Source organism: Doryrhamphus excisus, linkage group LG17 (genome assembly GCF_037039965.1).
Source record: "Doryrhamphus excisus strain RoL-2023G ecotype Guam linkage group LG17, RoL_Dexc_Guam_v1.1, whole genome shotgun sequence".
In the NCBI taxonomy this organism is placed as follows: Eukaryota; Metazoa; Chordata; class Actinopteri; order Syngnathiformes; family Syngnathidae; genus Doryrhamphus; species Doryrhamphus excisus.
The window spans coordinates 1,640,997-1,668,543 of NC_136373.1; the positions used below are offsets into that span (position 1 = coordinate 1,640,997).

The 27,547-nt window shown below is 38.2% G+C and overlaps 1 protein-coding gene across 3 annotated transcripts; it reads left to right on the plus strand.

The window, feature by feature from the left end:
• Positions 1 to 3,941: 3,941 nt before the first annotated feature.
• ngfa (nerve growth factor a (beta polypeptide)) lies at positions 3,942 to 25,680 on the plus strand. Of its 3 annotated transcripts, XM_078797862.1 has the most exons (5): positions 3,942 to 4,107; positions 20,999 to 21,072; positions 23,170 to 23,279; positions 23,994 to 24,028; positions 24,103 to 25,680. In XM_078797862.1, exon 5 carries the CDS (start codon positions 24,114 to 24,116, stop codon positions 24,921 to 24,923), a length of 810 nt encoding a protein of 269 aa, XP_078653988.1. In that variant the 5' UTR covers positions 3,942 to 4,107; positions 20,999 to 21,072; positions 23,170 to 23,279; positions 23,994 to 24,028; positions 24,103 to 24,113; the 3' UTR covers positions 24,924 to 25,680. The 3 variants fall into 3 exon arrangements, with proteins under 3 accessions (XP_078653988.1, XP_078653989.1, XP_057939774.1); XM_078797863.1 differs by lacking the exons at positions 3,942 to 4,107; positions 20,999 to 21,072 and having other exon boundaries at positions 23,015 to 23,279; XM_058083791.2 differs by lacking the exons at positions 3,942 to 4,107; positions 20,999 to 21,072; positions 23,170 to 23,279 and having other exon boundaries at positions 23,609 to 24,028.
• Positions 25,681 to 27,547: the final 1,867 nt, after the last annotated feature.

The window sequence follows — 27,547 nt, forward strand, 5'->3', positions numbered from 1 at the left end:
CATTGAAGATAGTTTTTTTATTGATTTTTTTTCAGTTTTTAATAAATGCGTTTTGTTTTTTTTGTTTTTAAAAACCTGATGCGGCTCGGCTTCACCCGGAACCTAGCTCCAGTGGCCCCCAGGTTTGAGACCCCTGGTCTAGAAGGACTTTTTTTAGATAGTCTTTGAAGGCTACTTTAGTTCTGTTTACTGTTTACACGGTAATGACCAGAACTAATGACAAAAGACATTAGAGGGCGTGTTATAACGAAAAGGAAGGGTGTGAACAAAGAAAAAAAGTAACAGTAACTTTGAAAAATGTGTGCAAGGGAAAAGACGTGAATGTTGGCTTGAGCCCAAAAAAGAAAATTGTGGTTAATTCAACATTTTCTTAAATTAAATGTTAATTCAAACATCCGACAATATTAATACACTAGTGATTTAAGGTTTAATAAACAATGAATTCAACCAAAAAACATCGTCAGGTAATGTCTTCTGCATGAGCGCATACTCGCCACAGTGCGTGACAGCGTTGTCAGGGCCGTACGCTAGCGTGTTGGTGCCACAGGCCGTCCTTGGCAGGACAATAGCGGGATTCTGCAGAGTGAGCCCGTGGGAGGAAGAGTACAGTGGAGTCAATGAGTGATGAGGCCTCTCGGTTCGTCAGCACTAAAGCCACCAACGAGGGTGTAGGAGGACGTTGGCCTACAAGCCCTACAATGCGCAGGAAGTCACACATGCGCTATGCAAACAAAGCGGGGGTGTACGGCGCAGGTGATGCTACATCATTGAAGCGGGAAAATGGATGGAAAAGACGATCATTCAATAACTGGATGAAGCCTGATCACTTAGCTAGGAGAATGTAATATTAATTCAATAATAAATGTATTCAATAATAAATATATCTGTATCAAACGGTTCGATACATTGGTCTCGCTTTCATACTGTAACAATAATAATTAATGATACAATATCACAAGCCACTGTTCTACGTTTTCGCCATTTGTGGATAATGCCTCTCACTGTGGTTGGCTGGAGTCCCAAAGCTTTAGAAATGTATAACTTTTCCCTAATAATAAATAATAAATAAGTTAGTTATATTACTTAAGTTATAAAATTATGTAATAATTAATTATAATTATTATTATTCATTTCATATTTTTATATAATTATTAATTAATTATAATTATAATTATTATAATTATATTTATAATATAAATAATATTTTTTGTTATTTTTTAATAATTAATAAAAATAATAATATTTTGAAATTATAATGATTATAATTATTATAAGCATAAAGATTATAATTATTATTAATAATTATTATAATTATTATATTTATAATTATTATTAATTATTATTATGATTATAATTATTAAGAGATATCAATTTCGGAATTATGGAACATTCGGAACTGAACATATTGTTTTAATTATTAGCATATTAGCTATTAAAGTCGCCCACAAACGACTTTTTTTTATTACCAAAAATAAAAAATCTTATCAAAATAAGATTTGTTTATTTATGATACAAGTTTTAAATTATTGATGTTTGTAAGTAAAAACGCCTATTTGGGAACATACAGAAAGGTTATTATTAAAGTTTTTTCTTAATGTACCTTCATGAAATGTACAAATGAAAAATACCTAAAACGCAGGGCAATAGTCATAACATTTATTGAAAATTTAATTTAATTTAATTTTCATTTAAAACATATTGAAATACATAGAAATCTAATAGATTAACAATGAATCAGAAATCCCACAGTTTTTCAATGTTTAATGCAAGCTGTGATTTGTCCTACTTTTATTTTTTTTTTACGGCCATTGAACGCACCATCTACCGTTCTCCAACAAGGTCAAACCGATCATCTCAAGCAGTCCCGCTAACACAAAGTGTGAAATCTGAGAATTTTAGCACACTCCTGACCTTCTTGCTGCCCTGAGAGTCCAAAGTGCCCACCCCCTCCTCAGCATTTCTCACCCTAAAACGACCTCGGAGTCGAGTGCGAGGTCAAAGTCTATCATCTTGGGGTTTCCCCTTTCAGCCTCAGACCCGATAACAAGGGCCAAGTCAAACCAGGGACTCGCCTGCACGCATACAACCGACACACCAGTGGGTCAACATTCTTCAACACAGATCCACTTAACACCTGTGTTATTTCTTCCGCTGTCGACTCGATAAAGTTTTCGAATTAACACCAAAACGGCGTCAACACATCAAGTCAGAGTCAAGGAATTCAACGCTCCCAAGGGGAGGAGAAAAGAATGACAGTGATACACAATCCATCCTTTCTTTGATTTTTTCACTTTTTTTTCTTCAGTCTGACATGAAAAAAAAGGGGTGGGACGACTGTCCGCCCAGCACCAAGGGCCCGGGACAGCAATGTGGTTCGGATCAGAGAGAAGATATGTGAGGAAAGTAGGAAAAATTGTCATTGTTGCACTCAGTTTAAAAGATATCTTGGTACTCTTTCTGTTGCTATCTGCAGTCTTTAAGTATGGGTTAGCTTCTGGTTAGCTTCTGGTTAGCTTCTAGTTAGCTTCTCCGTACAGCAGGGATCTCAAACTCAATATACCTAGGGGCCGCTGGAGCTAGGGTCTGGGCAAGGCTGGGCCGCATCAGGTTTTCCAAAAAAAAACAAAACGCATTTATTAAAAACATAAAAATATACAAACTTTTTCAGTGCTTTGGTTCCGATTTTCTACAATAAAAGCTCTGATAAAACATTCCACTGTTCTCAAATATCTTAATTTTTATTTTTCTGCACAAAATAACATGAAAAATAAATAAACAAATCAAGAATAAAATCAATCAATCAGTAATAAATAAATATAATAATATTAATAAAACGGCAAATAATAAAAACTTAAGAAACCACATATAGTTGGTGGGTAGACAAATAATTTTTTTCACATTAAAATGAACAAAGCATTATTAGAGCCCTGTAGACATGACAAAACACGACTATAGTCACATTTATACTCTTTTTATTTACAACATATTGCGCAACTGCAGGGTCTTGAGACACATGCTAACTCGCAAACTAGAGAGCTAGCCACCTAAACGGTAGCCTTCAAGTTATTTCCTTTCAACTTAAATAGCCCAAAACTTACCACTTCCACACGGATAAGGAGGATAACTATTAACAGTTATTTAACCTTTAACATGAACATGAATCAAACGTAATAATTTTTTCTGGGTACATGATACCATACAGCATCCATTTCATATCAAGGTGGGGGCCTCAAACTAGTGTCCTGTGGGCCACATTTGGCCAGCACGCCGCGTGTTTGAGACCCCTGCACTACAGTACTGCGAGACCGAGGGGACTTACAGTGGTCCCTCGTTTATCGCGGCAAAATGACCCCAAACCTGACTGTGATAAGTGAATTTCCGCAATGTATGATTCAATATTTTCATATAGCCAAAAACTTACCACTTCCACACGGATAGGGAGGATAACTATTAACAGTTATTTAACCTTTAACATGAACATGAATCCAACGTAATAATTTTTTCTGGGTACATGATACCATACAGCATCCATATCAAACTTGCGCGGGCCGCACTAAACATTAAACTTTCATATCAAGGCGGGGGCCTCAAACTAGTGTTTGTATGTCCAGTGCCCCCTTTTTCTTTTGAGTGTGTTTGTATTGCTGTTAACGTTTTGTTTTTTAAAAAAGAAAAAATATATACAAATATTAATATTTTATATTATATAGTATTTTATAATATTAATATTTTTATTTTATTATAATATTAATATTAATATAAAAAAAACTAATGCAAAATGATGCAGTTGGTTGTTTTTTTTCATCTCCATGTGGGAGCACATGGGCGAGGTCGGCACTAGGACCTGCAGGCAGCAACACCAAAAGGGAGGGAGCAGCCTCGGGACTCCTGTTACTAAAAGTTTTAGAACAATCCATTTTCCAAAGACTGTGTGGGAGGGAGACAAGACAGACTTGGATGCACAGCTTTCAAACCGGGAGTGGAATCTGGACTTTTGGGAGATTAATTCCCTGTTTGGTGGAATATACCCGAGACTTACTGTGGACGTTTTGACTCAGTGTGTGGTGGGGGGGGGGACAAGAGAAGAAGGAGCAACCCGGCACATTGGTGAGTTTATCTTCTAAATAGAAGTGTGATGTGGATACTGGAGATGTTGTGAACACCTGTTATGATGCGTTGAGGCTAGGAACAGTTACAATGGTTTGCTGCTGCTGAGGGGAACGGATGTGCATCAGTCACACAATTTGGAAAAACTATGAATTTATTTATTTTTTTTTGTCAGATTTGGAATAGTTTCTCCAACCGAAGTTCGAGAATAGAGTCAATAGAGTCGCTGAAGACCAAAGCAAAAGCGGTTCTCCAAAACTTCAATGAGAACATGTTTTAGTTTTATGAAATCCACTAAGACATCAGGTTACCTTTTCTCTCCGTCTATCTGTCTGTCTCTCCCCCTCTGTTTCTGTCTGTCTCTCTGCTCATGTTACACAATCCTCAAAGGCCTTGTAGATTGTGATGAGCTCCAATGTCCAACCTGAAATATGCCGCTAAGGTTCACCTCCATGCTAGTCTGGGTGGGGACGAGTTGCAGTGCCTGTGCCGATGGTTATTGTTTATATATTGGCAGGTATATTTAGGTGTACTTTTCTGTGTGTGTATATACAAAGTGCGTGCGCGGCGGCGGCGAGACTTCATGCCTGCCACTCCTACCAGGGAATTCCTTTCTGGCATTGACAGGAGAGGAATGTCACCCGGGACGCAAATTTACTGTACATCCACAAACAGGACGCTTACTCCGACCACTCCCAATAGTACTCGGTGTGGACATGTATTATACATAATAAGTATTTCATCAAAAATCAAGGCAACAAGTTCTCTTGAGGGAATGCGGTGCTTTTTAGTTTTTTTTTTATGAGCTGCTAGCGTGTGCTTTCAGGGTTTGAGAGGAAGTTGCACGAGAAAGCTACTACAGTCCAGCCATAGACCTTACATGACATGTCATTTTTGTCTATGTGTATATTCACAGTACAGCCTTTTATAATAATGTACCTCTTCTTTTTCTTTGGCCGGTTTTCACTCAAAAAAAAAAGTACTATTGAGTGACATCAGAGCCACGGGAACGCTTACTGACTGACTGACTTTGAAATCTAACAGGTATATACATGATTTATGTACACGGTGCTATATTTTATTCTAAACATGCTGTTGAAATATGGGATGAACCAGTACACCGCTATCTGTATCTGTATCTGTATCTGTATCTGTATCTGTATCTGTATCTGTTGACCCATCTAAATTATCTGTATCTGTAGGCATACTTGGAGTGGCAGGACGTGGGTGGGGTTTAACCAGAAAAAGGTGTGACTTATTTTATTTTATTTTATTTTATTTTATTTTATTTTATTTTATTTTATTTTATTTTATTTTATTTTAAAAAGCATATGAAAAGCATATGAAAAAAAACACTGTTTGTGACTGATGCACGACCGTGCCAGCTGCACCATTTACATTATGAAACAGGTTTAAGATTGCAAGGTGCATACTGGAATGTAGGAGTGTAATGCAGACCTCAAGCAAAATTGAAAGCCTGTTCTGACTGTGACTGATGCTGAGACGAGCACCGAGCGAAAGATAAATATAGTTTTTCATGTTAGCTGCTACAATAATAATATCACTGTAGCTTGTCTCGCGACCAAAGATGTATTTATACGTCTTTTATGTTTGTTTACGCGAGAAATTATTTAACTTTACAAGAGAAGACAGCACGTTTAGTGCAGTTTTAAGCCAAAAAAATATCCACAAGGTGGATGGTCCACATGGTCCCGTCCCTTACATTTTTGTGTTGTTTATGTTGTGGCATTGTTGTTTAGACATTTTGGCTAAATAGATTGGGCTAAATTTGTGAAAGTGAAAGTTTGAGTTGAGACCTGATACTTTGCTGAAACTTGCCTATGTTCTACTGCTGATTACTAAAGAACAGAAACAGGTTCAAACCAACTTTTTTGTCTGATGAAAGATAAGAGTCTAATCTTTCTTTTGGTTTGTACCATGTTCATATAGCTCAAGAACTTGAAAAGTCAGTCAAAATCTTCAAAAATGTCCACTACAGAGAGGGACGGAATGAGTTAATATTAGGGATATTATATCTAATATTGGCATTTTTGCTCATAACCGAAACCCCGATATTGTCCAACTCTCAATTTCTGTCACAGATATCATCCGATGCCGATTTGTGTATTACGAAATATCTCCCGTGGTGAAATGAACACCGATGTCGTAAAGGCAATGGATAGAGCATCGGTAATTAGGTAATTAAGGTGGTTGTAAAGTACATTATACAACATATTTGAAATACTTGCCATTAGACTTGGGCTGCATACGTTTTAAAAGTCAACATATTCGCCAATTAATTTGTTTGGATATGTGAATTTTTCTTCGGGATGAACGAGTACAAAACTATCCGTATCCGTTCACCCATCTAAATTGTACTCGGAGTGGGCGGGGCATACACCGGAAGTTTCCGTGGTTTAACCGGAAATGTGTCGGCCTTCCATCTGTACATGATTTTAAGTCTGAAATTGACATGGGTTGATTAGAAGTTACTATAGTTATTATTATTCCAATATACAGTAAAGTCTCGTTATATCGATATTCTCAGGAGTCGGAAAAAATACCGATATAACCGGACTATCCATATATCCGATCCTGTGGAAGTGTGAAAAATAAAGTTGACTGGAAGCAGCCGTTCGCCGTGTTCTTTTTTGGTATTGAAATCCTTAAGCAAAGATTGATTTAAGCTGCTTTTGTATCGATATAAGCAGACCAAATTGGCTGGCGGGAGATGAAAAGGGCATCGTAGTAACCGGATTATCATAATAACCGTGTATCGTACTAACGGAGCTAATTATATCATAAAAGACTAGAAATTTGCCGGGAAATGAAAATAGTATTGTAATAAGTAGTAATTCGTTTTAACCGATATCGATATAACGAGACTGTATGTGTACTGTGTATGTGTGTAAGTGATCTGTAAAACATATATAATTTAAGTATTTTTTAATGATCTGTGTGAAGTTGGTGATTCAAGCAAACATGCCAATCATCTGTCAGTCTTGTTTTATTATATATTTTTTTTACCGCTGTGTATTTTTTTTTTCAAAATACACAGCGTTCAGTACTTGCAGCAAAGTTTTCCCAAGTGACTTTATCTCACTAACCAAATTAGATGACAGATGTCGAGAGAAGAAACTTTTTGTTATTGTTCTGTAAACAAGCAAAAAAATGTTTTTTCCCATTACTCGAAAAAAAAAAAAAATCCATAGACTACTCGATTAGGAGAATATTCGATAGCTGCAGCCCTACACATGTTTTAGATGATTGTATTTTTACAATCAGTAACTGTTACATTTGTTCACTTCCTGCTTTCTTAATTTAATTTAATTTAATTTAATTTAATTTAATTTAATTTAATTTAATTTAATTTAATTTAATTTAATTTAATTTAATTTAATTTAATTTAATTTAATTTATTTTTTAATTTCAAACATCAACTGCTTGTATTGTTTCTTGAATTGGCTATATTAGTTATGTTTGTTGTCAGCGAATAGCTAATAATAATTTGGCAAATTTATGCTGCTAACATGAGCTATCGTTGAATGTACTGAATATCATTACCACACAATGACCCCCAAATTGTTTTGAAAAGAGGGTGTACTTTGGAAGCGGGACAGCACCTTGAAGTGTAAGCAAGTCTCGGTTTCCTCACTCATGACCAAATCCTATTTGTTTCATATTGCTTATGGAATAGCTTACTCTATCCCCCATATTTGTTTATTGGGCCACTTTTATGATCACATTATGTCCATTCTTCAAACCTCCACTGCATTAAACACACAAACAAACTGGTTTGTGAATGGAAGGCAGATGGACAGTTTTCCACTGCCGACAAAGATGCTATGATTATTCATGATCCTCTCGGGTTTCCCTTTGAAGCTGAATTTGACTTTTCCTTATGCCTCTGGGTTTCTCGTATATGAGAGACAGACTTTACAAAGAAAACTGAAAATCTTAATAATGCCATCTGCAGTATTTCGATATCTATTTTGACTCGTTACCATGACGATGACGTGGTGATAGCTTAGCTTAGTTATTTGGATTCTCTCTGGTTCTGTTTTCTGGATCGTATTTAAAGATGGAGTACATCCTTACAAGTTATCTACAACCAAAATAAAGGCTGTGGGGAAGGTGCTGAAATGTATATTTTATCTCAAATATCACAAATATGAATACAAGAGATAATCCATAAAAGTTAGCCGCATCTAAAAACTCAGTGCTCAGTCCTAAAGATAGAAAATCCATTATTTTAACACAAAGGATTTAATGTTGTGTGTTGTCTAGACTGCATATTGTTGTATAGGACACCTGGACCGGGGGTTTGGGGGGTCGGGCGGGGGGCTGTGACAACACACCTGGACTGTCTGTTTAACTATTAGCTGTTTAGCTATTTCACCTCAGGGCCCATAGACAACCTTAAGCAATCTCCAAAGGCTACAATTACACATTCCATTAAACAGTTCTAGCTATGGACCACATGGGCGGCTTTCTTATAGGGGGGCATCGCAAAGATGAGGGGGGAGGAAAGGAATCATATTTGTGTGTCGGATTGACACCCTTTATCGGATAACTCCTGTGTTTCCCGTAGATTGAATAATGAGGAAATTCATCCAAAGGTAAAAAGTCAACTCCAACAGAAATTGTTGAAATATTAAACAAATTAAAATTTAAAAATGTTATTTTAATATGACAATGTTAAATCACGACCAGAGTTCAATTCCAACCTCGGCTATCTTTGCATGCGTGGGTTTTCTCCGGGTACTTCGGTTTCCTCCCACATTCCAAAAACATGCTAGGTTAATTATCGACTCCAAATTGTCCATAGCTATGAATGTGAGTGTGAATGGTTGTTTGTCTATATGTGCCCTGTGATTGGCTGGCCACCAGTCCAGGGTGGACCCCGCCTCTCGCCCGACATTACATTACTTGGTTGCTAATGCAATATACGTAACCAGTGGAGGTTTCTATACATAAAGTGGCGTAGATTTTTTTTTTGTTCTTATCTAAAACACAATAATAAATGTAGAGAAACAGAGTTCTAATGTTCTAATACTTTATTTTTACTGTACTTAAAAACTGAAAATGCAAGTTGCTAATAACTTAACTAGAAGTAGTAATTACCGTATGTTTTAACGGTGTCTGGAATGTAAAAACCCGATGGCCGCACTCGCCAAATATAAGCTTTGCACCAAGTGACGGGAAAGCATGTGTTTACGTACAGTACGCTTGAAGTAATCTTGCAAATGGTTGCCTACACAGTTGTCACAAGGCCAAATATAGCAATAGCATTCGGCGGTGGAAGTACAATTAAGGGTTCATGTGTTGTCTTTGAGCGCCTCAAAGAACACACACATATATTTACATTCAGATACAGAAGCCATTGTAATGATTTTATACTGTATAAAAAGTTACAAATCTTAAGCCATATAATGAAATACATTTTTATACATGTTTATTTTTTGGTAACAAACTGGCAACATTTTCTAATGGCGTGTCAGCCTCTGCACACGTTACTACTAAATTTTCAACAACTGTGATGCCTGTAATAGTGATGAAGATGTAGTCACCCATGCAATTCTGACTGCATATGTAGATATTTATAAAAAAATTATACTCAGTAAATACAGAGTCAGGAAAAATGATCCGACACATTTGTAGGTTAAATAAAAGGCAAATAAAGTAAAGTAAATTACATATAATGTCATTCTGTTTCGTTATGTTTTTAAAATGTTTGTTGATTTTCGGTTGATTTTGGTTTCAATGCAGATCCGGCAGCTCTGAAGTTGGTAACCCATAACAAGATGGTGTTTGGAGCTGGCACGGAAGTTAAAAATTTGTTTGTTTTGATAAACGTTTCCACAATAAAAGCGCGATGCTCACCAGTCAAATTCATGGCAGCAACTGAAAAAGAAACAAAACAAAATGACATTATATGTACTTTTCGAAAATAATATTCTTTTTGTTTCTTTACTTTATTTGCCTTTTATTTAACCCAAAAAATATGTCAGATAATTTTGCGTGTCTTCTCAGGATGACATCATTTCATTCATCTTATTTATCAACTACCACCACGGCGAGGAACTCGGCTATGAAAAATTTATAATTAATTCACTTGATTGGTATCGGCATCGGACAATTTCTGTCAATGGATGATCGTCAGCAGATTATAACACGCCTATATTTTTTTTTGCACCATGTGGCATTGAACCATCACCTTTGTTTTTACTGTTTCTTTAGTCGTAATAGTTTTAACAGCAGTGATTCCTACTCAGACATAACCTAATGTCTTATTTTGTCCTGAACTTTGCCATTTTCCAGTCGGAGACATATTGGTGTAGTAGTATTTTATGTAGTATTTTAGATGATTAATTTTTCTTTGGTAAAATTAGAAGACAATTTTTCTGTCCACCACAGCTGTAATGTATCTGTGGGTAAAAACATCTGGTTCAAAGTCAACCAGCTGAGGTGTTCCGTCTGGAATCAGCAGAGGTGAAAGGTTAAAGTTCAAACTTTGTTGAGGGAATACGGGGACAAAATGCAGCTCAGGACTGCAAAGCATGTGTGGCAGGATCAAGACAAAAGGAAGTGATGTCATCCTTAAGTAAGCTTGTGTATTCATCCTCACCAATGCTGACGTTATAAGCCTTATAAGTGTGGAGTTGCAATGAAAACCTGCAGAGGTGAACGTGTGTTTTTTTTAGTTTTTGCTTGTTCTTTAGAATAAATTAATTGTAGGCAACTTGAATGAGAATTAAGCATCTTAGAAAATGAATGAGTTAATTAAATAGTGAGCTCGGTAGCATGCTAAAGTCGTATTTACACTTGCACACACTTTTGCAATTAGTCGTTACAAAGACCAAATTAGTCGTTAACAGGTGTGAAGTATGTGGAAAGTCTGCGGGGCTGCATGCCAGCGTGCAAGGACAATGCGATCCCGTGACTGCAATGCGAACGTGCCCATCAAAGCGTGCCTCCGCCTGTTTCATTCCACCACATCTCGGAGCAATTCAGGGTGAAGTTTTAAGCAACTTCTGTCGTGCAAACAAATTAAACCGAGTCGACCAAAGTCTATTGTGTCCCTGCAGTGATCCCGTAGACTGCGCACAAGTTTTGCGCAATGTCAACAAAGAAAAATCGAAAAGTAAAGTAAAGTAAAGTAAAGTAAAGTAAAGTAAAGTAAAGTAAAGTAAAGTAAAGTAAAGTAAAGTAAAGTAAAGTAAAGTAAAGTAAAGTAAAGTAAAGTAAAGTAAAGTAAAGTAAAGTAAAGTAAAGTAAAGTAAACAGGAAGTGGACAAATGTAACAGCAAAATAAAGTAAACTAAACCTAAATTAAATTAACATTTGTAAAAAAACATTTGTTCACTTCCTGCTTTCAATTTAATTTAATTTAATTTAATTTAATTTAATTTAATTTAATTTAATTTAATTTAATTTAATTTAATTTAATTTAATTTAATTTAATTTAATTTAATTTAATTTAATTTAATTTAATTTAATTTAATTTAACAATCCTGCCACACATGCTTCACAGTCCTGAGTTGCATTTAATTTAATTTAATTTAATTTAATTTAATTTAATTTAATTTAATTTAATTTAATTTAATTTAATTTAATTTAATTTAATTTAATTTAATTTAATTTAATTTAATTTAATTTAATTTAATTTAATTTAATTTAATTTAATTTAATTTAATTTAATTTAATTTAATTTAATTGAAAGCAGGAAGTGAACAAATGTAACAGTTACTGATTGTAAAAGTACCAGATGGGCATGTGGAACTGGGAACTGATTATGGGATGCACTCAATTGGAATCTGATGCATGTTCAAATGAAATTAAACCATTACCATTATTACCATAATGCATGAAAAAGATGCATTACCGACTTCATGGAACCAATTAACGGCGATAACCAAGGGATGACCGTATAATCGTTTATCTCAGCAGTCTTAATTGAATCAACAGAGCATAAAATGTCTTGGATTTGTTTTGTTGCTTTCCAACTGTTCCAAAAATGCTAGCTTGCGGATGGAAGTGCAGCACCACATGTTCCGATGGAAGACTAACAATATGTTTTTTCGAGCATGCAAAATCAAACGACATGCCCCACGTATGACCCATGTGGGCCTGACACGTGTCCTCTGTATGCACAGGAAACCAGTACTGTCTGTCAGTGCATGTTTCCTGTCAACAGAACTGACAGATTTGACAAGCGCTTCATCAAAAGAGATCCATTTTCCTGTATGGTCATGCTTCTATTTCTATGCATTCGCATACTTTTTCATGTGTCGTCGGTATACGTTTGATGAGATGACAATTAAATATGCAGACATGCCTGTTCCACATGTGGATGCTGGACCTGATAATTACCAGGCTGTTATTCCAGCTAGAATAACTGTTGTGGTCTTAATTTGTTTAGTTTTTAATTGTTTGGCTGAAGTCTCACTTTCATACCATTTCAGCTAACGCTTGTCCGGACATGAAACCATCTGGCTGCTATTAATGGAGCACAAAAAAATTGTTTTTTTTTTTTGTTTTTACCATTTCACCACATCAGATAATATTATCATAATAAATCAATAAAATTAAATTAATAACCAAAATGATATTTGTTTGTATATTTAAACGGAGGTCAATTACAATGAAGTAAAAACTGATAAATAAGGAATGTGGTTTGTATAGTCTGTGTGTGTTTGTGTTGGATACGCATCAAACACACACACACACACGCACACACACACACGCCTTAGCCCCAAGTCTTTAAGCGAAGCCGCTTATTATGCACTTATTCAGATTATGTCCTGTGGAATGCACACTATGCTGAAGCAAGGGGTGGGCAAACATTGGGTTAAAAATGTTACAGGAGGTCCCTGTGATGCTAAAACTGGTATGACGGACCACATTATAAATGGAATTGATTTGTACTGGTTTTTACTGAGTAGGAAACCCACAATGTAGCTTACGGATAAATAAGTCAAATTAAAAAAATATCATAACATGCAGTCAGAAGAGGTGGCAAAATGGTTCTTTGTGTGTGTCGGCCATATTCCTTAGCTACGTTAAGATTCAGTAAATCGGCAGGTCATTGGCCGTTTTATCTCTTTTGGCAACAGACGTGTTCACACACTAAACATGGCGGGCCGCTAACAGACGCAGTGATAGCGATGGAGGTCCCACACAGACAGGTGGTTGGCATCAGCGCGAGGGGGGGGAGTGAGATGTGTCTGGTCCGGGGAGGGATCGAGGGAGCAGCAGTACGGAAGCAGACGGGAAGAGATGACAGAACGATGCGGAGACCACACAGAATAGAAAGTGGCCTGGTTTTGTCGTCAGGATCGCACGGCGCGGCTGTCATCGCAAAAACAGTAGGAGCGAGGACAACATCAGATTTGGAAGCCTGCTGTCGTGAGAAGCTCATCTGGAGCTGGAGAGCATAGTTTTGTTTATGTTTGGTTGATATATATGATATATAACATATTACTTTAATGCCATTGGGATAAATGTCATTTCACCTTGGTAAACATGCAACTGGCAAACATAAACAATAGAAGGCTATGGCCGAAATTAGAGGTGGGCAAACTACGGCCCAAGGGCCACATGCTTCCACCAGAAGTGAGGTACACCCTGGACTGGTCGCCAACCAATCACAGGGCACATATAGACAAACAACCATTCACACTCACATTCATACCTATGCACAATTTGGAGTCGCTAATTAAGCTAGCATGTTTTTGGAATGTGGGAGGAAACCGGAGTACCCGGAGAAAACCCACGCATGCACGGGGAGAACATGCAAGCTCTACACAGAGATGGCCGAGGGTGGGATTGAACCCGGGTCTCCTAGCTGTGAGGTCTGTGCGCTAACCACTCGACCGCTGTGCAACCAAGTAGGATTCATTAATTCATTCATTTTTCTACCAAATACTGTATTTTCCGGACTATAAGTCGCACTTTTTTTCATAGGTTGGCTGTTCCTGCGACTTATACTCCAGAGCGAAATATTTATGTTACATAAACACTGGACACCTTTTCTGTTTATGTTTGTATTTTTTGTGTAGCTGAATAACTATTGTGTTAGCATATCTTACACCTATTCATTATTGTTAGAATTTGCCTTCCAAGAGGACGTAATATCTGTTTTGGTCAAGTAGTTAAAAAAAAGTGTAAAGGAAATTACCCGCAAAAAATTTATGTTTGTATTTTTCTACCTATGATGCATTTTTGGTATTGTGCGACTTGTAGTCCAAAAAATATGGTAATTCAAGGAAAATTATTAGCATAAAATAGTGTGTGTGTTAAATATATATTCTGTTAACTCAAGTCCCACGAGTCAAAATATTTACCCACCCCTGTCCTAAACACTAACCCGTCAATGTTATAAACAATAATAAAGGCTGTCTGATTAATTTAGTACACGATAAACTTATTGTACACAACAATGTACCGTAACCGTAGCAATAACACAACATGAGTGGTGTCCAGGCTGGGCCACAAATATTTAGCATCGGGGGGAGTCTAACGCTCCACAACACCGGAGGGTAATTTTGAAAGGAAACCATGCATGCATACATAAGCTAATGTCTGACGCATAGCACACCTAATTCAGGTCTACGCGTGGGGCCACGCCCGTGCTGCCGGCCTTAGACGTCAGCACACGTTGGGCATCATGGAAAAAATGACGTGTGCTTAACATTAATTAGCAAGTTCACTGTACAAATTCTGAAAACAGTGTAATGAATTCAGTGAAATTTATTGGAAATGTGATTAAAATCAGACTGATAGCATAAATACCAGGGATCTGTTGTTCATATCGAGAGGAGAGTTTCCTTTGCCAGATTGCCTGACAATAAATATGCAACATGTGCTTTTGGTGCACTGAGCTTTGCTAACAGGTGCAACGGAGATTTAGTTGTTGACGCTAAATGAAACTCCACGGTGCGTTCAATTCCTTTGAACTTCTCTCATTTTTGTTGTTGTTACCGACCCTTCATTGTCAGCGGCGTCTTCCCAACCGTGGTTGTTTCCGACTGACACCTTTCCTGGCTTATTTGCATACCGCTCGAGTTACACGGCCATGCTGACCCATACTCTGGGGTCTCATATTCTCATCAGCAAAGAGGAGTCATAAATAGAGCTTTGCTAAAAGATTTACAAGTAACACTTGTCATGAAGAGATTGTTCAATGTCAAGGTCGTAAAAACACGGATCTGGAAAACCGAGGCATTGTTCTTCCCAGTTCTGAGGTCACGGGTCAGTGCAGGGAGACGCCTCGGGAGTGGGATAGGCTAGTGGATAAACGAAGAAGCGAGTTTACAGGGTTGAGTTAAAAGCCCGGTAAAAGTAGTTCCCTTTTAAAGTAGCTGTATCGCAAAAACATCAACAAAGTAAGTCGATAACCAATTAAGTCTGATTGTGGATGTTGGAGTTTGTCAACTTGGATCTTGGAGCACAAAGACTGGCTTTGTGGAGCCACTTTGGCTCAGTCATGGTACTCTGACTGTGGTTTTGCCTGATTGCCAGAAAAAGTCTTATAAGCTTTTATACTAGGTTCCAAAACAGAAGTAGAGAGTTTATTATGGGACATAAATTTAGTTGCTTGTCAGAACCTCATCAGCCAACATAATAATTTCCATAAATATGTGATTGATCTAATCGTGTGTCAATACTCCAAACCAGGGGTCTCAAACTCAATTTACTTGGGGGCCACTGGAGCTAGGGTCTGGGCAAGGCTGGGCCGCATCAGGTTTTCCAAAAAAAAAACCCAAAAAACGCATTTATTAAAAACAGAAAAATGAAAAAACTTTGCTTTGGTTCCGATTTTCTACAAGAAAAGTTCTGATAAAACATTCCACTGTTCACAAATATCTTACTTTTTATTTTTCTACACAAAATAAGATCAAGAATAAAGAAAATCAATCAATCAGTAATAAATAAATATAATAATAATAAAACGGCAAATAATAAAAACTTAAGAAACCACATACAGTTGGTGGGTAGACAAATGATTTTTTTCAGATTAAAATGAACAAAGCATTACCCTTCAAGTTATTTCCTTTCAACTTAAATAGCCAAAAACTTACCACTTCCACACGGATAGGGAGGATAACTATTAACAGTTATTTAACCTTTAACATGAACATGAATCAAACGTAATAATTTTTTCTGGGTACATGATACCATACAGCATCCATATCAAACTTGCGCGGGCCTGCACTGACATTAAACTTTCATATCATATTTTCTGCCGCGGATGCACGTTTATAACTCATCCCTAGTGTCCATTTGTAACTCAGAACATCGGTGAATGACAAAACAACTGCAAACAAACATCACACTGATAGTCTAAGACATTATGTGATTATTTTAGTTTTATTGAGGTGAAAATCGAAATGATCCTTATTTTGCCGGGAATGTAAATTCCTTGGCACAACTTTATCAAATCTACCTGTAACTTCTGAAGCAGTAACTGATTATGTTCTACTGCAAAGATCAGAAAACCAACATGCACATAGAAAAAAAATGAGGTATGCAACACAGGATTTCGACGTACTAGGGTATGAATGAATAAATATTCAGCTAATCAAAAGAATATGGTACTTTTCTGAGTTTTTGCTTTGCAAGTGTCTGTGTCTCGAACTGAAGGTCATTTTCTGGGAGGTTGTAAGCTTAAGGGATATTTCATATTTGGTCATCTTGTAACATAATACCAGAGTACTGCTTTTCCACTAAACCCATCCCAGAACTCATTTTCTATTTGGCAACAGAAGTTGGCAGTGAAACACGCAAAATGGCATTATGGCATTATGGCAAAATAAAAACATTTTTTTTTGTTACTTTACTTTATTTGCCTTTTATTTAACCTCATTTCAATGATCATAAGATCATTTTTGCTTGACCCTGTATGATTGACTACATCATATTTGAATTTGAAAGCAAGTATTACTTTTATTTCCTCTATTTCGATTCACTTTATTACTTAAATACTTACTTTGTACTATGCTTTTTTCTGGAAAAATTTATAAAATCATGGTTAGGTACTGCAAAGGGGACGCTAGCGTTCAAACTTATATTCCACCCTTCTGCGTAACCCATCCATCTATTTTCTACGGATAATTTAGAGTCTCCAATAACCTTGGAATGTGGAAGGAAGCCTCAGTACTTCAGCAGAGATGACACAAATTTGTGTCACGATTGACCTTGACTTTGTTACCCTTGTTGGTGTCAAAGCAAGCATGTTGACCTCTGAAAAGTAATTAAAAAATAAAAAACCTTAAACTGTATTATGGAAAGCAGGAAGTGAACAAATGTAACAGTTACTGATTGTAAAAGTACCAGATGGAGGGGTAGGATTTAATAAGCTTTGCTTCTTCCTACTCCTTTTGGACATGTGGAACTGGGAACTGATTATGTGATGCATTCAATTGTAATCTGATGCATGTTCAAATGAAATAAAACCATTACCATTAATTTCCAGTAGCGGACTGAAGAAGGAAGTACACCTCAGTGAAGTAATACACAATAAAAACATTCAACTCCCACTCTATTTCATCACTCATTGTAGCTGTCACCCTTACTTTCACGCCCTCTCATTATCCGAGGCTGCTGTCGTCACCTGCAGAAGTGAGGTGCACGTTTGCTCAAGGGCACCGTTGACACGCTACCGCCGTGCATCTTTTAGCAGGTGCTTTGTAACCACATTACATTTGTAGATCCGTACGAGATGGTAATGATTTACGAGAAAAGGAAAGAAATTATCATTATTTTAATAACATGACTGTAGTCATGTTGATGGTGCATTATTTTGAATATTCATAAAAGTCTGTTTCACATCAATTACCCTAAAACCTAAAACCCTAAACCTAGATCAACTGATTAGAATGTTTTTTTTTGTTTTTTTGCAGTGTTCAAACTAAAATTAAAGAGTTTGTTTGGAGTTTTTAACAGCCACTTGTTGTTTATCCTAGGGACCGTCAATAAATGATCATTGCATTGAGGAGAGTTTGTTAAAAAAAAAAAAAAAGTCGTAAATTCTAAATCACACCACAAATAGATCTCGACATGTCAAATGATGAGTCCTACCCTAAAAGTGGATGTTGTCATCACTTGTTTTGTAGTCAGAAACTTCCACTACCTCAGCAGTAAACTAGGCTATCTTTTGATAGCTTTTGGAATCTAACCTTTTTTTTATTATTACTCTATATTTGTTTTCAGCACACTGTTCCTATATTAATATTATTATTAATATTATTTGTAGGCCATCACTCATGCGTGTGTCATTCCTGCAGTAGATGCTGACCAAAGTTTAGTCAGCAGACAGCATTCCTGTTCCATTCCCAAGCTACAATCCCACTATGGAAAAGTCAAATACATCAAATGCAATTCTCGTCTTTCTCATAAAACAATCTGAGATAGAACATCAATGACAGCAGGAGAGCGAGGCCAAATGGTGCTTGATACAGTGAAAATAAAGATATAAAATAAACAAGACAGCAGGCACGACCGTGCATCAGTCACAGACGGTGTTCGATTTTTTTGTCTGCTTGTTTCGTGTGTTTTAGAACTAATTACATTAGTTTGATTTTTTTCAAACATTTAAATGTGACAAACATGCAAAAAAAAAGTCCCAAAGTCAGCTGAAACCCAAATGAGGATAAGTGGCATAGAAAACAGAAGGGTGGATGGGTGGAGCCACAGACAGACATAAACATCCTCCATTGTGCCAAATGAAGGACTTAAAATGGCTGACTCACTAAGCCATATTGAAGCTTTGTTTATGCTGGATTGTATTAATGTAATGCGAAGCATAGCATGTTTGTCACTTGTGACACAAATGCTTTTTTACACAAATGGTATTCATTTTGTTGGTGCAAGCGGTGTTAAACCGTCCCTCGCAACTCCCGTGCAACTCGGTGGTTCACGTGAGTCGGCGGGCACGTGGAGGCAGCACTGTGTCCCTGGTTTGAAAAAAGTCTCAAACAGAATTTTAAAGGGGACCTATTATATTTTTACCACTTTTCGGACCTATAAATGTAGTTAGAATGTTACATTCTTATGTTAAACGATGCCAAAGTATCAGATAATGACGTTTGAGCATTTGGAAGTGAGCCCTGAAAGAAGTTTGGGATGTCTCAAAACACTCGGTTTCAAAAGGCGTGGTTAAACTGTCTCTTTGTGATGTCACAGAGATATGGACGTGACTGTAAGCCAGATGTACTGCTTCTAAAATGGTAAAGCTACTTAACTTTGAAAGACATCTTTTCATTTTCATCATTTTCAGCCAAGAGGCAGCTACACTGGTGTCACGGTGGTCATGTGATTAGGTCCTGTCTGATGCCACGAGCCACCATCTTTGATCTGAACAATCTCCTTGGAGAAAAACGTTAATACACAATTTAAAAAAAACAATTGGTTATTTATGGTTCAAATCATGACATTTACTGTATTTTCTGGACTATAAGTCGCACTTTTTTTCATCGGTTGGCTGTTCCTGGGACTTATACTCCAGAGCGACTTATAAATGAAAAAACTGTTTATGTTACATAAACACTGGACACCTTTTTTGTTCATGTTTATTTTTTGTGTAGCTGAATAAGAATTGTGTTAGCATATCTTACACCTAGGATGTAATGTTGGTTTTGGTCAAGTAGTTTGTAAAATTAATTATCCGCAAAAAATGCGACTTATACTCCAGTGCGACTTATGTATATTTTTTCCTACCTAATTATGCATTTTTGGCCTTGTGCGACTTATACTCCAGTGCGACTTATGTATATTTTTTCCTACCTAATTATGCATTTTTGGCCTTGTGCGACTTATACTCTGGAGCGACTTATAGTCCAGAAAATATGATAAATAAACCCGCAAAAAATGCAACTTATGTATCTTCTTTTTCTACCTAATTATGCATTTTTGGCCTTGTACGACTTATACTCTGGAGCGACTTATAGTCCAGAAAATACGGTAAATAAACCCGCAAAAAATGCAACTTATGTATGGTTTTTTTTTTACCTAATTATGCATTTTTGGCCTTGTGCGACTTATACTCCGGAGCGACTTAAAGTCCAGAAAATACGGTAAATAAACCCGCAAAAAATGCGACTTATGTATGTTTTTTTTTTCTACCTAATTATGCATTTTTGGCCTTGTGCGACTTATACTCTGGAGCGACTTATAGTCTAGAAAATACGGTAAATAAACCCGCAAAAAATGCGACTTATGTATGTTTTTTTTTTCTACCTAATTATGCATTTTTGGCCTTGTGCGACTTATACTCCGGAGCGACTTAAAGTCCAGAAAATACAGTAAATAAACCCGCAAAAAATGCGACTTATGTATGTTTTTTTTTCTACCTAATTATGCATTTTTGGCCTTGTGCGACTTATACTCCGGAGCGACTTAAAGTCCAGAAAATACGGTAAATAAACCCGCAAAAAATGCGACTTATGTATGTTTTTTTTTCTACCTAATTATGCATTTTTGGCCTTGTGCGACTTATACTCCGGAGCGACTTAAAGTCCAGAAAATACGGTAAATAAACCCGCAAAAAATGCGACTTATGTATGTTTTTTTTTTCTACCTAATTATGCATTTTTGGCCTTGTGCGACTTATACTCTGGAGCGACTTATAGTCTAGAAAATACGGTAAATAAACCCGCAAAAAATGCGACTTTTACTCCAGTGCGACTTATGTGTGTTTTTCTCTACCTAATTATGCATTTTTTGGCATTGTGCGACTTATACTCCAGAGCGACTTATAGTCCAGAAAATATGGATAACTAAATCTAAATAAACTATTTGTATATTTTATATCTGAAAGAATAAAATGAACTGAAAAAAAAAATCAGACCAGTTCTCAGTTCTCATTCTGCGGACTCTTGTTCAAACCCAGGGCGGAATGCGGGCTGGCTGAACCAGGCGGTTTCCATTGGCGCTGTGACCCGGATGGAAGTGACGTTTAGGGGGGTGAGTTTAATGAATTCCAGCTGGTTCAGCACACATTTGGTAAACCTCACTCCCTGACATCTAAAGAGTCACGCGGCACACATCGAGTTGAGAGTCCAGGTTTTTAACCCAATGGCTGGCACTCTCAACTCTCTGGACCCTGTTTTGAGCCTAGGCGGAATGCAGGGCAAAAAACGTTGTCAGCAGCTGAAAAACTCATTGATGGGGTGAGGAAGTAATCCTGTACATCAGAGGTGAACATGCAAGCTCCACATAGGAGATAGCAGAGGGTGGAATTGAACCCCGGGTCTCCTAGCTGTGAGGCCTGCGCGCTAACCACTCAAAATTGCCCAAAATTTTATGTAAGAAAAAATATCCTCTGGGCTGTTTAAATGTTTTAAATATAAAAATCAACTTACATACAATTATTACTCTAAAGTACTATAAATAATTACAGTTATATGCTGGGTTCATGGCCTCCAACAGTGTAGTTAATTTGGGAACTGCACTTATTTTGAAATTTTGCCCATCATTCACAATCCTTAAGTGAAACATGACATACAATTGGGCTTCCGTATTTGCGGCGTGCGAAAGATGACCTCATGAAACCGCCCCTGCAACAAATGTCAACAAATGACCACCTGTTGTCACCTGTAGCAGATTAGCTTGCGCGTTCCATCAATCAATTTTCTAGATGGATCCATTTTCTTGTAATAGTAACAATTCCCGGGAAGTAATGAGGGTAAAATCTGACGCTGAGTGTGTGCGTTCGATTAGAGTCTGATTAAATGTCTCGTTTTATTTTCATTTTTGGTATACATGTGTCACATCTTGGCATGGTTGGGACCCCAGGATGCAGGTAAAAATAAGTCTTTAAGTAGTCGCAGTGACTCACAATAGGGTGAGCCTCCTTCCAAAGTGGCAAAAAGCAAAGAAAATAGACAGTCTAGCTGATAGCATCAAAACATAAAAGTGGACATTCGCCAACAAACCATTCACAATAAAGCAGCAACTGAGACGAGCCAACTAATTACTAACTAATTGCCACCAGCTGGGACTTGCAGCTTCTGTGGAAAAGGAGTCAAGGTGACTGCAAATAGTAAAATAATAATAATAATAATAATAATAAAAATAGGCGGCACGGCAGTCTAGTGGTTAGCGCGCAGACCTCACAGCTAGGAGACCAGGATTCAATTCCCACCCTCGGCCATCTCTGTGTGGAGTTTGCATGTTCTCCCCGTGCATGCGTGGGTTTTCTCCGGGTACTCCGGTTTCCTCCCACATTCCAAATTGTCCATAGGTATGAATGTGAGTGTGAATGGTTGTTTGTCTATATGTGCCCTGTGATTGGCTGGCCACCAGTCCAGGGTGTACCCCGCCTCTCGCCCGAAGACAGCTGGGATAGGCTCCAGCACCCCCCGCGACCCTCGTGAGGAAAAAGCGGCAGAAAATGAATGAATGAATGAATAATAAAAAATAATAAATAAAAATTTTAAATAAATAAATAAACATGTGACAACATGTTTGTTAGGTAGATTCATTTTTTCTCTTCACTTTTGCATCTGATTTGTGTTGGACACCTCAAGTCAGACCACGGTTTCGAGTCGGGATTCTCGCAAACATTAGATAAAAAGTTCCAAGCCCAGTTGTCGCATGCGTGTTGCAATAAAACACAAAGGTCATAGTCTGGATCATCTGTGGCCATTTCTGCTAGGACTAAAGTGGCAGAGACCTTGACATGTTTTTCAGCGTGCGGTTAAATCGCTCCGTGCCACAGTTTCCCATGGGACGATCAAGTGGGAAGTGTGAGACTTTGCATCACTCACTTTGGAAGTTCACACCCTGGTGTGAGTGGGAGCAATTGGTAATTCCAGAACAAATGGTCCCGATACTTCTTAGCCACCCTTTTAGCGGTCTTTTCTCCGGTCAAGGGAAAGCATGTGCTAATTTAGTGAAGTGATCCGTGACCACAAGAACATCCACAGATTTGTTGTGAATGTCCTCGGCTGACCCAAAGTCAACACAACACGAGCTCAGTTCAATCCCATTTAAACGCTAAATCTGCATGCTAAGCAATGACGCTGTATAAACGGTAATACAGGCTTGTGTGTGTTGCAGAACTGTGGTTGAGGGGGGTTCCGATGGCAGGCGTGAGGGGCCCGGCCTGCACTGGGGTCTGGCTCTAGAGACCACTGGGGGCTCCCACTTTAACCGGACACATTCCACAGGTACATATTCTACTTTTTGATCTTCTTTTCACACAAAAAAATATCATTTTTGTATCGGGTTGCATTCAATGACTCTCTAATACAGGGGTCTCAAACATGCGGCCTGCGGGCCACATTTGTTTGAGGCCCCCCGCCTTGATATGAAAGTTTAATGTTAGTGCGGCCCATGCAAGTTTGATATGGATGCTGTATGGTATCATGTACCCAGAAAAAATTATTACGTTTGATTAATGTTCATGTTAAAGGTTAAATAACTGTTAATAGTTATCCTCCCTATCCGTGTGGAAGTGGTAAGTTTTTGGCTATTTAAGTTGAAAGGAAATAACTTGAAGGCTGCCGTTTAGGTCGCTAGCTCCCTAGTTTGCGAGTTAGCATGTGTCTCAAGACCCTGCAGTTGCGCAATATGTTGTAAATAAAAAGAGTATAAATGTGACTATAGTCGTGTTTTGTCATGTCTACAGGGCTATAATAATGCTTTGTTAGTTTTAATCTGAAAAAATAATTTGTCTACCCACCAACTATATGTGGTTTCTTAAGTTTTTATTATTTGTCATTTTATTGTGCTCCATAACAAGTGGCTATTGTTAGTCAGTCATCTGATTAATGTTTCGCTTTTAATCCAAAATGCTTTTTCAGTGTTAAATTTTTGGGGAGAGAATGTTCCCAAGTGGTCCCAGGTGAATGCTTTATTTCGGTGTGTTCTGACTCCACCAGGAATTTAGAACTGAAGAAGCCTTTAGGAATAAAAGGTAAGAATAAGTTGAGTTATATTTGATTCAAATTTTGTAGCGTTAAATTAATTAGTTGTGTGTTTGGGTTCCAGGACGTGTGCCCATGAGGTCGTCACCACTGGTCCTGGTCCTCCTAATCGGCGTCCATGCTGTACTGAACATGGGAGGCGGACTGGCCCAGAGCGCCCGGTTAGCCAGCCACAGAGCAGGACAGCAGCAGCAAACGACGTCGACGGCGTCGGGGGACCAGAATGCCGAACATCACAGGACCAGCCACCACAGGACCAAGAGGCCTCATCGGGCGGCCTCGCACACACCCGATCCCTCCGTCCCTGTCGTGGACCCCAAGTTGTTCTCCAAGAAACGGTACCGTTCTTCACCCCGGGTCGTGTTCAGTGAGGTACCGCCCTCGCACGATGCCCTGGAGGGTGACGGCTACGACACGGACGAAGCGAGGGGGCTAAGAGTGAGGCGCCGAGCGGGGGCGCACACCATGCACAGAGGAGAGTACTCAGTATGCGACAGCATCAACACTTGGGTCGGGAACATGACCCGAGCGACAGATATCGCCGGGAATGAGGTGACCGTGCTGCCCAACGTCACGATCAACAATGTGGTGAAGAAGCAGTTCTTCTACGAGACCACCTGTCGAACGCCTACGCGCAGGGGATCCGGGGCAGGAAATGCGGGAAGAACGGGGGCACGAGGTGGCAAACAGGGTTCCAAATCGGGAAACTCGGGCTGTCTCGGCATCGACAGTCGCCACTGGAATTCCTACTGTACAAACACGCACATATTTGTAAGCGCCCTGACTATCTTCAAGGAACGGACAGCGTGGCGTTTCATTCGCATCAACGCCGCATGCGTGTGCGTGCTCAGCAGGAAGTCTTGGGCAGGACGACTGGGACACTGACGGGACGACCGCCCCAAATATGCCTACCCAAATATGAACCAATCACTCACGTTTCTCGGCCACTGCAGCTTTATTGCCAATACTGTAAGCCTTGTTCTCAACCGCCGCACAAACACTGACTTTGTCCACACACACACACACACACACACACACACACAGGTTCATGGTTCCAGTCCCGATACCGCCCCCTCACCCTACCTCAGTCCAAGACGTCCTGGTTGTTTTAAGTTAAAAGAACTGCATGTTATATTTATGGTTTATACAGTCAAATATGAAAATATACAGTATGTGTATTTTATTGTTGTTAAATGTTGTCGTATTGTTGTATTGTATTGTTCATGTTGTTATTTATTCAACACATCTCTACTTGCCTGGTTTGTCAGGTTTTTGTTTTTTTTTTTTAAATATGCACATTTAGAATTTTTACATGAATGATGGATAAAAACGAAATGACCAAATCGACAGCCTTATTATCGAACTCCTGACCTTTATTTGGTTTTCGTCGGCGCTATCAGGATAATATTTGTAATTTTTTATTTATTTTGTTAAAACATCCAAAAATATTGTCGCCACTTTGCACCTCAAATTTTGCTGATTCACTAAATCATGGTTGTTCAAAATTATACTAATTAATAAATAATGCTGTTTTATGGTTGAATACGGCCTATTATTAGTCAAAAAATTCCCGTATTTTTAAATTCAATTAAGGATTTTATAAAGAAGTATACAAATGGCTAAATTAACTAAAATAGATGAATAAAGGCATTCGAAAAATGTAGTATTCTACACTGGTCACTGGGTGTCAGTAGTGTACTTTTCTGTATGTATGTATTAAACTACCTGGAACTACGTACTTTTATCACAAGTTTGAATGATCTCAGAACAAGGACTATAATCCCTAAAAAAAAAACAAAAGCTACTTTTGCAGCTATTACCAACGCAAAGCTGAAACTCAATTCTGAATCTGTTCGTCTGTCTTTCAGGTACCCAGCCAAATATATTGGGTATGACGAGTATAAAAGTGACCATAGGGGTGTTATTTCATGTCTGGAGGGCTCTAATAATGTTTAAAAAAAAAAACATACATAGAAGAAAATATACTATGAAAATATACAAATCATATTTTGTGGAAATTCACTTATCACAGGCAGGTCTGGAACCGATTGACTGTGATAAATGAGGGATTACTGTACCCCTCCTTACACGCAAAACACATGCGCTGCATAGGGACCCACAATCCATGGGGGGGCCCCGGAATGCGCATTTCATGTCTTGAGGGCTCTAATAATGTTAAAAAAACATAGATAGAAGGTTTTCTATGCTCTAGCTATGAAAATATACAAATCGTATTTTGTGGAAATTCACTTATCACAGGCAGGTCTGGAATCGATTGACCGTGATAAATGAGGGATTACCTCTACCCATCCCTAAACGTGCTCTGCATAGGGACCCACAATCCATGGGGGGCCCCGGAATGCGTATTGCTGCTATGAGAACAATTCCAAGGGCCCCTGCCCAAAAATAAGTAATTATTACAAAATAAAATTCAACGTGATTTTTACCGTATTTTCTGGACTATAAGTCGCTCCGGAGTACAAGATATGCTAACACAATGCTTATTCAGCTACACGAAAAATAAACATGAACAGAAAAGGTGTCCAGTGTTTATGTAACATCAACAAGTTTTTTCATTTATAAGTCGCTCTGGAGTATAAGTCACAGGAACAGCCAACCTATGAAAAAAAGTGCAACTTGTAGTCCGGAAAATACGGTAATTGTTTTAATAAGGCCCAGAATCGCTGGTACAGTATATTCAGTTACGATGTCATGATGTTTTCCTGAGACGATTAGCCTGCTGTGGTTTTTAAGGCCAAATCTACAGCAAAAGTTAACTTTCAAAGATAGATTATATTTTTCCTACCGAAGTGGTCTCATTAGTGGCAGTAGTATGTTCCTAAATTTTTACAAATATTGGCGTTTGAGCCCTGGTAACAGGTCCCAAAAAGTCAGTACAGTCGCAATGGTCTTTAATAGTAACGGAAAAACGAGAACAGGTTGAAAAATAAAAACTTTTTCTGAATGTCAACTGATGTCAACTTATGAAGTTTAACTACAAATGTTGTGTTTATAAATCAGAGGCTAGCTACACATTAACATTTTCCGGCAAGTATTTTTTCGTTTCAGCCTCTCATCCACATCGAAACGGCATTCTGGGTGACCAGAAACGGTTTCCAGAGTGGGAAAATGTAAAAATGCCGCCTTGTTGTTTCCGTAGGATTCACTCCATGCAGACCTCCAGAGTCAAGGGTGTGTGATCCCTGGGGCGAACCAAAATTTGTGAAGGTTTCTTTGTACTATCATTTAACAGTCCTCTCCATCATGCCACCAACATGTCAATAACATGTTTTCAACGTGACACCTGATATCCAACCATCGCTGTACCTCATCATTGCAAGACTCCACACGGGATGCTCCCAAAAGAAGCATCCACCCAGACCGGGGCGCCCCAGAGCGCCATCTGCAGGTTGTTGTTGCCCCAGCCACGCCATGCAAGAGCACTGAAATGCCAAGAACCCAGACCCACACCCCCAGAAGGCCACGCCGGGCCATCTTTTTCCAGTTTT